This window comes from Haliotis rubra, unplaced genomic scaffold (genome assembly GCF_003918875.1).
Source record: "Haliotis rubra isolate DU_JTF1 unplaced genomic scaffold, ASM391887v1 Scf665, whole genome shotgun sequence".
NCBI classification, from domain to species: Eukaryota; Metazoa; Mollusca; class Gastropoda; order Lepetellida; family Haliotidae; genus Haliotis; species Haliotis rubra.
The window spans coordinates 71179-83762 of NW_025767374.1; the positions used below are offsets into that span (position 1 = coordinate 71179).

At 44.3% G+C, this 12584-nt stretch overlaps 1 protein-coding gene across 1 annotated transcript in view; it reads left to right on the forward strand.

Annotated features, from left to right (window-relative positions):
- LOC124257538 (protein zer-1 homolog) overlaps positions 1 to 12584 on the forward strand; it is a 43562-nt gene that overhangs the window by 21226 nt on the left and 9752 nt on the right. Inside the window, exons 5-7 of the mRNA XM_046691638.1 lie at positions 5816 to 5874; positions 6498 to 6560; positions 12083 to 12137. Of these exons, the coding sequence (XP_046547594.1) occupies positions 5816 to 5874; positions 6498 to 6560; positions 12083 to 12137 (177 nt within the window). The remainder of the gene's footprint in view (positions 1 to 5815; positions 5875 to 6497; positions 6561 to 12082; positions 12138 to 12584) is intronic.

Here is a 12584-nt window from a genome sequence, read left to right on the forward strand (position 1 = left end):
TGCGTTCAATGCCCTCAAAGTGACGCATCCATTCCGGCCACATCTCCGGTGTTGCAGAGGCAACTACTGGATGTGGGTGGGGCGGAGGAAGATTCGCCTCCTCCACCTTTGGCTAAGCAATTAACGGAGGTACAGTCACATCTGGCGCCAGCGATTCTATCAGGTCGCCGCTTGCGCTAAATGATGTCGGCGGTGATTGGCCTCCGTCGCTTCGTGGCTTCTCGGCGCATGCAGGTATTCGCCTGCCACGCAGAACAGGTGTTCTGCTGGCTGCTGCCATTCCGGGATGGGTTCTACCCTGTTCCCGGGCAGTTACAGTAGTCCGGGGAGGCCGCTGGAGGCTGTCTCAACCTTCAAGGACTCTAAGCCCTTGCTGGAACAGCCTCACATGTCCTCGCCACGCCCCCGTTGTCTCTCTCGCGCATATCCTTCTGCCGCGCGGCGAATCTGTTAAATGGGCTCAGCCCTTGCAGTCGCTGAGGGGTAAGTGGGCAGAGGCAGGGGCAAGGGCGACCACGGCTGCCCACCAGCCTTTTCAGAGGAAGGGAAGTCAGCCCCGGCTTCCCAGCTATAATTCCTCGAGCCCTTGTTGGTACCAGACCAAGCAGTCGGAGAACTGCCGAAGTCAGGTATTCAATGTCTCATGCCACATATCCCTGTGGGTGGTCGATTTTCCTCTTCCTGTCGGAATGGGAAAAGTCACGCCCAATCCCTGGGTCCTGTCCACACTCAGGAAGGCCACATGCCACAGTGGAAGCGAGACCCACCCCCTTCTCCGGGATCCGTTGCACTCCAGTGCCGGCTGCCCTAGAGAAGGCGGAAGTGCTCCGTGCATGTCGAGGTCCAGTCGCTACGCTGGACAAGGCAGCCATAGAGGTGGTTCCTGTGGGACAAGAAATGTTGGGTTTTTACTCAACTTATTTCCTTGTCACCAAAAGGACGGAGGGTTCAGACCTATTCTAAACCTCAAAGGTCTGAACGACATGTTAGAGGTACCAGCCCTTCAAGATGGAAACACTGCGCTCGGGTGATTTCGGCCTGTGGAGAAGGGAGATTGGCTCACGCCAATCGACCTCAAAGACGCAGTACTTCCATGTCCCTATGCACCCCTCGAAGTTCAGGAAATACCTAAGGTTTTTCTCTTCGGACGGGAGGTGCTATCAGTTTCGGGTACTCTTCGGCATCTCCACAGAAGCCACGGGTGTTCACCAAACTCATGCTAATTCCAGCTCAGGTAGCCAGGTCACAGGGCAGGTGCTGTCAACCCGTACCTAGACGATTGGCTCCTTCAGGCGCGCTGCCACTCACTTGAGTCGAAAGCGCGACACTTTCTGTGATGAGTATTCTCACCAAGTTGGGCTTGATTATCAACCTCAAGAAATCAGAACTGGTTCCCACCCAGGATCTGGTGTTCTTGGGAGCAAGATCGGAGACAGCTGAGGGATAGTCTCCTGTCTCCGGACCGGCCACCAAAGTCCAGAGTGTTGTGTTACAATTTCTCGAAGTTCCCAGGGCCTCAGCTCGACTTGGCTCCAGTTGCTAGGCAACATGGCGGGCAACGGTGGACATCGCTTGGCAGAAGGTTGAGGATGATAACCCATTCAGCAGGCTCTAGCTTCGAATGTGGGTCCACACCCAGGGTTACGAAGTTGATTCTCCACACTCCAGGGTGGCTAATTCCTCATTTCACGGTGGTGGACACTGGCAGGGGAATTTATCCAGGGGCTCCCTTTGGACATCCCATCGCCAGATCTCTCAATTCAGACGGACGCTTCCTCACAGGGTGGGGCGTGCAAGCGCCTCTGTCGGTCTCTCAGGCCTGTGGTCACAGAGCGAGCGCAACTGCACATCAATGTGCTAGGAATTGAGAGCAGTCAGGTTGGTGTTCAAACGACTGGAGCAGGTTCAAGGTCGCGTGTGGTCCGGCCTCAGAGATGGACAACCAGACGGCAATGACCTACATCCTGAAGCAGGGCGGTACGGTTTCCCCGCCTCTTCTGCAGGAGGCATGGCAGTTTCTGCTCTGGTGCTGACCAGTTCGACATACACGGTAATGCCTGTTTATCTCCCTGGGGCGGACAACGCTCGAGCAGATGCACTCTCTCGTCAGATCCTGGCCCCAATAATGAAAGTGGATGCTCCATCGGGGATATTCGGGCTATCTCCCAGTTGTTCGGTCGCTCCAGGTGGATCTGTTTGCATCTGGGGACGAACCAGATTCGGTGTTTTGCTCTCGGATACGGATCCAGAGCCATCGCCCCAAGACGCTTCCAGCTCGATTGGACGGACAGGGTTCTGTGGGCTGCCCCGCCACTACTACCCTGATTCCCAAAGTCCTCTTGCAGCTTGCCAATTCAACCAGCTCGACTTCTTGTGCTCCTTGCACCCCTTGGTCGGGCTCAAAGCTGGTTTCCGGGTACTACTCAGGTTTCTGGCTCAGCCTCCTGTACTATTACCCTTTCGAATTTGGACTTACTATCCCAGAACGGAGCGCCGCACCGAATCCCAGGATTCAGTGTGGTGGCTCTGGCTTCGTCCGAATCGCCTCCACGCTGAAGGGAATTCCTGCACCAGTTGCAGACACAATTCTGGCTTCAGCATGGAGGGATTCGGCTACAAACGCTCAGTATGAGGATAGATGGGCCTGTTATGCGTGCTGGTGTGTCGGCAGAGGGATTCTTGATCCCTTTTCTTCAACTGTAATTGAAGTACTGGAGTTCTTGCAGTCTCGGTTAGAAGCCGGTTTAGCCGCGTCTACTATCCGGGGGTCTTTCATAAAGACAGAGTCAGTATTCGGTTGCCAGACTCCTACCGTCCTAAGGTCGCGAGGCTTTCATATAACGGTTTCTATCGAACTGGGTTAGCTTTCACTCAGCCTCCATCGTCCGGGTACCTCTTCGGCGTTAGCTCACGCCTTAGATGTCCGTAAGACTCAAGGCTTATATCAAAACGAACGGCTGCTACCAGGAAAGATAAGCAGCTGTTCTGTTGTTATGGCGGTGGCAAGGCTGGTCTTCCGGCGAACAAGCAGACCATATCTAGGTGGCTTGTCTCTGCCATTTGTTCGAAAGTTACTTTACAAAGGATTAACCATCCCTCAGGGTTTAAAGGCTCATTCGATTAGGGCAGTGGCTTTTACATCAAAAGCATATAGCCGCGGCACTGCCCATTGAGGAGATCTGCTCAGCTGCTATCTGGAGCCGACTGAGCACGCTCATCCGCCACTATCAGCTGGACAAACACTCACGGGAGCGTTCGGGTTTGGCCAGACAGTTCTCACCAGTGGACAGTGTCGTGATTCTCTCAGTCCGAATGAGCCTTAGAAATCACGCTTGCTTTTCTCATGGTGTAGGTGTTAATAAATTCCTCAATTTTTATCGGTGGTGGTATCACATTGGTGGTGGTTTTACCGCCTGTAGCGACATTATCACCGCTACAGTCACTGTGTTCATCCCTGCACCACACTTCGCTGGTTTGGGTTGCTGAGGGGATATGTATTGACTCGCCTATACTTTCCTCCCATTTTGATGGTTGGGGGTGGACTTGCATCCGCCTTTATAAATTCCACCAATAGCCTATCGGCTAGGCTCCTTTTCCCCGCCTTTGCCACGCCTTCTGATTGACTTCAGCGGTCAGGTGACTAGGTGAGTGTACTTTCTCTCTCTGTCGCTGCCGGCTGTGCCTTCGACTGAACTAGGGGGTATGTTAGGCAGACAGAATACCGCCTCCCGACTCAACATCGCTGGGAGTCTGTCTTATGCTTATATGTACCCCAAGGAGGACTTCTTCTGAAAAGAATTTTACAAACCTGGAGAGGTTATGAATTCTTTGAAGAAAAGTCCTCCTGGGGTACGGTCGCCCACCTCCCTCATTCTGTCTTGGACACGCTCAGCATGAAAAGTGAGGTATTCGAGGTACACAGCCAGAGTTACCTGCTCTTGGCTGTAGGGGGCCCTCTACGGGGCCCTGTAGGGGTGGTCTCATCACACATAACGAGTTTTTTGTTTGGTAAAATATTTTATTGAAATATTGTTACAACTGTCGTAGGCTTTTAAAATGGACATTTTAATGCTTATATGTACCCCAAGGAGGACTTTTCTTCAAAGAATTCATAACCTCTCCAGGTTTGTGAAAATGTTATGACAGATTTATGTGTGTTGCATTCACAGATGATTTGTTAACAGATACAAACATTGGTGAATATTTTTTTGTATGCATCAATAGGAATCAATTCCAGCCTCTGAAATTACTGGACATTCTAACTTTGTACCTGTCAAAGGCTGGTATATACCGGATAACGGAAACACTGTTTTCCTTGAACTTTATGTTCAAACAGTGACATTCAGTTGGTTTAACTGGGGTTTTAGATCAGTAAATTGAAAACATAGACAACACACAACTGAAACATTGTCACAGTGTTTCTGTTATCTGGTATATACCGGTCTTTGACCGGGACAAAGTTAGAATGTCCGATAATTTCAAAGGCTGCCAGTCATCGTGTCACTCAAATTCTTAAAATCAGTTTTCTAATTTCTGCATTTCTGATTGGTTGTTAGAGTGCAAGGTCTCACGTACAATGAAAAGCGTGATCACTTGACAGGTAAAATTTACAAATGACCGGTATTTGAAATGCTAGCCGATCACAATGTCCAGCTGTATAAATAGCCAGCCGAAACACTGGGGAAATTATTCATGGGTACACAGCTGTATTGTTAGTTTTCATAAGGCATTAGGACACAAGATCGTTTTTTCCACGTTATTTCCATTTGATTACAAGACAACACAATCTCTAAATCACTGCTCGTTAATGACACCCACTTCAGCATTTGTCAGTCAAATGTCGCAAAATGTGTTAAATTAGTGTTTCACTGTTCACTACTATAAATAACTGCTGTGAACTTGTATCTGACACCTAATTATTCCTTTGGAACCTGTTCTGATATATTTAGTTAAGAAGATGATTTGACGTAAATATGTATCACATCGTGACCTGTGCATCATATGTACCATATCATAAACCTTGCTCGATTGTTTCACCTACCTATAACATAGACCGAAGCCAAATGTCAAGGTCATTGTCAAGATCTCTTCATTCATTATGAATAAAGCAAGTTTATTGATGACAATTTCTTATATATTGCATAGAGCGATGTGTCGGTGTAGATTCTTACACCGTTATGAAGCTGAAAGCACTCTTATCTAATCTGAAATGTTACTCTATGCAATAAACAAGAAGTTGTCATCCATAAAGTTGTATGCTTCATTACTGATTCACCAACTAGAATGCTGATAAAACAATTCATTCACAAAATTGATTGTACCTTTGTTTCAGAATGTGCTAGTGAGTGGGTTTAGTTTTACATCGCTTTGAGCAATATTCCAGCAATATCACGGCTGTGGAAACTAGAAATCGGCTTCACACATTGTACCCATGTGGGGAATCGAACCCTGGTCTTCAGCTTGACAAGGAAACGCTGCGCCGCCGTCCAGAATATACTAACCATCTGTTTGAGAAATAATGAAATAAATATGAAAACTATTTTGGGGCATTTTGATTTATTCTGCATGAACTATGGTGTGTCTTCTATACTGTACTCCACCATGTATGAAAAGGTGTGGAGCTTCAAAGGACAACATCACCACCTGATTTGATGAAGTTCTGGAATAGTGCTTGTTAAAGTCACACATGACAATGTGATCTGACAGTAGGCAGCCATACTGAACAGGCATGGAGTCATTTAATCAAATTCTTCAAATACTTGCTTGTATTCAGGTTCATACAATATATGATTGATGACAAGACGTTTTGTTTCAGGCCATCTTGGCTGGCATGAAGCGCCACATCTGGGACAAACAGGTGCAGATTGTAGGCAGGTAAAGTGTACACAGTTTTAATTCACCAGAAAACTCAGACAGCTGCAAGTATATGAAGTATTCTGTCGTCAATCCATTTCATATGTTTCTGACAATGCCATTTAGGGCTCGATTTAAGCATTTAGAACTTGCACTGGTGCAACCTGAAACTGCTAAATGCAACCTCTCACAGTGCATGTTAATATTTTGTGTACAAAGAACACAGACTTCAGCTGGAAAACAGAATGATGAGGAACTGACTTGGAACAGTGACTCTGATTATTGTAGGAACAGTGACTGAAGGAATTGCTGTTCATGAAATTTTAGGAAGTAAGATAACTACAGATTTCATTTGTTATAATACTGTTCTTAATCGTCTTTACCAAAACTCAAGCATTATAAAAGAGTTTTTATCAAGCAGGAGGTGCAACCTGTTTTTATTGGTGCAACAAAGTGATTGCCTTAGGTTGCACTGGGTGCAAGTAGGTTTCATTTCCTTAAATCGACCACTGGGATGTCTGGAAGAATGTCATGTCTGCTTCATTGAATGTCATGTAGGACCATATTCAAAAATAAATAATTAATTGTGTTTTTATTTCTGAAAATTGTGCTCCACTGTCTGATAAGTGACTGTGTTGTTTCAGTGCATCATTGTTCTATATAGCCAAGGGGGATCAAAAAGACTACATCACTCAGAAACAAAGGAGGTAAGTCAGTGGCATCTAGGGGTGACTATTGAGGGGAAAACAACTGTGGCAATAGTGATAGTCTTTTGCAACATACTATTACGATAGCGATAGTCTGTTGCGACCAACTATTGCAATCCTATTGCAATAACATTTTTCTCCTTGATATGTGTCATTTGAAGTTATTTCCCAATATTTCAACAATTGCAATCCATCGATAGTTTGATGCATCGTTACAGCCGTAGTGGCATCTCTTGCTGGCACAAAATACCAAACAAAAAATAACCCATCCTGAGTAATGTAAAACACCAAGTTCCAAGGTATAATTTGTGTTCTGGTAGAATTTATACTGGAACATTTCCCATGAAAAGTTCTTTTCCTGGTAGAATTACTGCAGAAATGTTTCTCAGGGTAGAATTATTGCTGGAAAGTGTTCATGGTAGAATTGCTGGTTGAATGTGTCCCTGGGTGAAATTACTGCTGGAATGTGTCTCAGGGTAGAATTACTGCAGAATGTGCCTCAGGGTAGAATTACTACAGGATGTGTCTCAGGGTAGAATTACTGATGGAATGTGTCTCAGGGGCAGAATTACTACTGCAGAATGTGCCTCAGGGTAGAATTACTACAAGATGTGTCTCAGGGTAAAATTACTACAGGAATGTGTCCCTGGTGGAATTACTGCAGGAATGTGTCTCAGGGTAGAATTAATGGTTGAATGTGTCCCTGGGTAGAATTACTGCAGGGTGTGTCTCAGGGTAGAATTACTGCAGGATGTGTCTCAGGGTAGAATTACTACAGGAATGTATCCCTGGTGGAATTACTGCAGGAATGTGTCTCCAGGGTAGAATTACTACAGGGTGTGTCTCAGGGGGTAGAATTACTGCAGGGTGTGTCTCAGGGTAGAATTACTACAGGAATGTGTCTCAGGGTATAATTACTACAGGAATGTGTCTCAGGGTAGAATTACTACAGAATGTGTGTCCCAGGGTAGAATTACTTCAGAATGTGTCTCAGGGTAGAATTACTACAGGATGTGTCTCAGGGTAGAATTACTGCAGGGTGTGTCTCAGGGTAGAATTATTACAGAATGTATCTCAGGGTAGAATTACTTCAGGAATGTGTCTCAGGGTAGAATTACTTCAGAATGTGTCTCAAGGTAGAATTACTACAGAATGTGCCTTAGGGTAGAATTACTACAGAATGTGTCTCAGGGTAGAATTACTACAGGAATGTGTCTCAGGGTAGAATTACTACAGGATGTGTCTCAGGGTAGAATTACTGCAGGGTGTGTCTCAGGGTAGAATTATTACAGAATGTGTCTCAGGGTAGAATTACTTCAGGAATGTGTCTCAGGGTAGAATTACTTCAGAATGTGTCTCAAGGTAGAATTACTACAGAATGTGCCTTAGGGTAGAATTACTACAGAATGTGTCTCAGGGTAGAATTACTACAGGAATGTGTCTCAGGGTAGAATTACTACAGGAATGTGTCTCAGGGTAGAATTACTACAGGAATGTGTCACAGGGTAGAATCACTTCTGGAATGTGTCTCAGGGTAGAATTACTGCTGGAATGTGTCTCAGGGTAGAATTACTACAGGAATGTATCCCTGGTGGAATTACTGCAGGAATGTGTCTCAGGGTAGAATTACTACAGGAATGTGTCTCAGGGTAGAATTACTGCACAGGAATGTGTCTCAGGGTAGAATTACTTCAGAATGTGTCTCAGGGTAGAATTACTACAGGATGTGTCTCAGGGTAGAATTACTGCAGGGTGTGTCTCAGGGTAGAATTATTACAGAATGTATCTCAGGGTAGAATTACTTCAGGAATGTGTCTCAGGGTAGAATTACTTCAGAATGTGTCTCAGGGTAGAATTACTACAGAATGTGTCTCAGGGTAGAATTACTACAGGAATGTGTCTCAGGGTAGAATTACTACAGGAATGTGTCTCAGGGTAGAATTACTACAGGAATGTGTCTCAGGGTAGAATTACTACAGGAATGTGTCTCAGGGTAGAATTACTACAGAATGTGTCTCAGGGTAGAATTACTACAGGAATGTGTCTCAGGGTAGAATTACTACAGGATGTGTCTCAGGGTAGAATTACTGCAGGGGTGTCTCAGGGTAGAATCAGGGCAGAATTACTACAGGAATGTGTCTCAGGGTAGAATCACTCTAGAATGTGTCTCAGGGTAGAATTACTACAGGAATGTGTCTCAGGGTAGAATTACCACAGGAATGTGTCTCAGGGTAGAATTACACACAGGAATGTGTCTCAGGGTAGAATTACTACAGGAATGTCTCAGGGTAGAATCACTTCAGGAATGTGTCTCAGGGTAGAATTACTCAGGGGAATGTGTCTCAGGGTAGAATTACTACAGGAATGTGTCTCAGGGTAGAATTACTCACAGGAATGTGTCTCAGGGTAGAATTACTACAGGAATGTGTCTCAGGGCAGAATTACTACAGGAATGTGTCTCAGGGTAGAATTACTACAGGAATGTGTCTCAGGGTAGAATTACAGGAATGTGTCTCAGGGTAGAATTACTACAGAATGTGTCTCAGGGTAGAATTACTACAGGAATGTGTCTCAGGGTAGAATTACTACAGAATGTGTCTCAGGGTAGAATTACTACAGAATGTGTCTCAGGGTAGAATTACTACAGGAATGTGTCTCAGGGTAGAATTACTACAGGAATGTGTCTCAGGGTAGAATTACTACAGGAATGTGTCTCAGGGTAGAATTACTACAGGAATGTGTCTCAGGGTAGAATTACTACAGGAATGTGTCTCAGGGTAGAATTACTACAGGAATGTGTCTCAGGGTAGAATTACTACAGGAATGTGTCTCAGGGTAGAATTACTACAGGATGTGTCTCAGGGTAGAATTACTGCAGGGGTGTATGTCAGGGTAGAATCACTACAGGAATGTGTCACAGGGTAGAATCACTTCTAGAATGTGTCTCAGGGTAGAATTACTACAGGAATGTGTCTCAGGGTAGAATTACTACAGGAATGTGTCTCAGGGTAGAATTACTACAGGGTGTGTCTTAGGGTAGAATTACTACAGGAATGTGTCACAGGGTAGAATCACTTCTAGAATGTGTCTCAGGGTAGAATTACTACAGGAATGTGTCTCAGGGTAGAATTACTACAGGAATGTGTCTCAGGGTAGAATTACTACAGGAATTTGTCTCAGGGTAGAATTACTGCAGGAATGTGTCTCAGGGTAGAATTACTTCTGGAATGTGTCTCAGGGTAGAATTACTACAGGAATGTGTCTCAGGGTAGAATTACAACAGGAATGTGTCTCTGGGTAGAATTACTACAGAATGTGTCTCAGGTTAGAATTACTTCTGGATTGTGTCTCAGGGTAGAATTACTACAGGAATGTGTCTCAGAGTAGAATTACTACAGGAATGTGTCTCAGGGTAGAGTTACTTCTGGAATGTGTCTCAGGGTAGAATTACTACAGAAATGTGTGTCAGGGTAGAATTACTACAGGAATGTGTCTCAGGGTAGAATTACTGCAGTTTGTGTCTCAAAGTAGAATTCCTACAGGAATGTGTCTCAGGGTAAAATTACTGCAGGATGTGTCTCAGGGTAGAATTACTACAGGAATGTGTCTCAGGGTAGAATTACTGCTGGAATGTGTCTCAGGGTAGAATTACTTCTGGAATGTGTTTCAGAGTAGAATTACTTGTGGAATGTGTCTCAGGGTAAAATTACTGTAGGATGTGTCTCAGGGTAGAATTACAACAGGAATGTGTCTCAGGGTAGAATTACTTGTGGAATGTGTCTCAGGGTAGAATTACTTCTGGAATGTGTCTCAGGGTAGAATTACTACAGGAATGTGTCTCAGGGTAGAATATCTACAGGAATGTGTCTCAGGGTAGAATTACTTCAGGAATGTGTCTCAGGGTAGAATTCCTACAGGAATGTGTCTCAGGGTAGAATTACTACAGGAATGTGTCTCAGGGTAGAATTCCTACAGGAATGTGTCTCAGGGTAGAATTACTGCTGGAATGTGTCTCAGGGTAGAATTACTGCAGGGTGTGTCTCAGGGTAGAATTACTTCAGGGTGTGTCTCAGGGTAGAATTACTACAGGAATGTGTCTCAGGGTCGAATTCCTACAGGAATGTGTCTCAGGGTAGAGTTACGACAGGAATGTGTCTCAGGGTAAAATTACTGCAGGATGTGTCTCAGGGTAGAATTACTACAGGAATGTGTCTCAGGGTAGAATTACTGCTGGAATGTGTCTCAGGGTAGAATTACTTCAGGAATGTGTTTCAGAGTAGAATTACTTGTGGAATGTGTCTCAGGGTAAAATTACTGTAGGATGTGTCTCAGGGTAGAATTACAACAGGAATGTGTCTCAGGGTAGAATTACTGCTGGAATGTGTCTCAGAGTAGAATTACTTCTGGAATGTGTCTCAGGGTAGAATTACTTGTGGAATGTGTCTCAGGGTAGAATTACTTCTGGAATGTGTCTCAGGGTAGAATTACTACAGGAATGTGTCTCAGGGTAGAATTACTACAGGAATGTGTCTCAGGGTAGAATTACTTCAGGAATGTGTCTCAGGGTAGAATTCCTACAGGAATGTGTCTCAGGGTAGAATTACTACAGGAATGTGTCTCAGGGTAGAATTCCTACAGGAATGTGTCTCAGGGTAGAATTACTGCTGGAATGTGTCTCAGGGTAGAATTACTGCAGGGTGTGTCTCAGGGTAGAATTACTTCAGGGTGTGTCTCAGGGTAGAATTACTACAGGAATGTGTCTCAGGGTCGAATTCCTACAGGAATGTGTCTCAGGGTAGAGTTACTGCAGGGTGTGTCTCAGGGTAGAATTACTTCAGGAATGTGTCTCAGGGTAGAATTACTACAGGAATGTGTCTCAGGGTAGAATTACTACAGGAATGTGTCTCATTGTCGAATTACTACAGGAATGTGTCTCAGGGTAGAATTACTACAGGAATGTGTCTCAGGGTAGAATTACTGCAGGGTGTGTCTCAGGGTAGAATTACTTCAGGGTGTGTCTCAGGGTAGAATTAGTGCAGGAATATGTCTCAGGGTAGAATTACTGCAGGGTGTGTCTCAGGGTAGAATTACTACAGGATGTATCTCAGGGTAGAATTACTTCAGGAATGTGTCTCAGGGTAGAATTCCTACAGGAATGTGTCTCAGGGTAGTATTACGACAGGAATGTGTCTCAGGGTAGAAATTGTACATGAATGTGTCTCAGGGTAGAATTACTGCAGGAATGTGTCATTTCTGAAATTTCCCATAGTTAATTAATGCCTGAGAATTTCTGATGGTTCCATTTTAACAGTACGTGCTTATTGAAACATCTGTAGAAAGGAATTTTGCACTTGTACAATCTATGATCGCGCATGTCACATGGTGAACATATTGAAAAGTGGTGTTTTTGAGAAATCATGAATTAAGCAAAATTTTATGTATGGACAAGACTTATCACTTATGGTATTCCAACTCCAAGGGCATGTATCTGTACATTATACTGATATCAGAGATGTTTTCAGGAGTATCATCAGTCTTCTACTGCGTGCAATGGAGACGTTCCCCACAGAACAAACGGTGAGTACCAGGAAAAACTTGAGGCTTGTTTTTTTTGTATCATAGTAACTTAATTAGTTTTTAGAAAATACACTAGTAAAATATCCTAATTATTCCTCACCGAGTGGAGAGACATCCCAAAGCCAAGGAAGTTGCTGCTTCACATTCTTGATTTTCAGTTTTCAACTGCCATATGTACCTGATGTATACAGAGATGATAACCCTCCTGAGTTTATCGGAATCATCCCCAAAAATGCATGTCGATTCCGCCATTCCGACAAAGACAAATGTATTCCGATTTTTTAAAAATTTCGTAACATTATAGATAGTCTTACTTACTGGAGGGCTAGAATCATCGTTGACTAAATAATGATAATTGAATAAATATAACACTTTGTTTACAGAAGCTCTCAAATTGTTTACACAAGAAAGTAATCCGGAAGTTGAGTAGGCTGCCTGATAAATTCC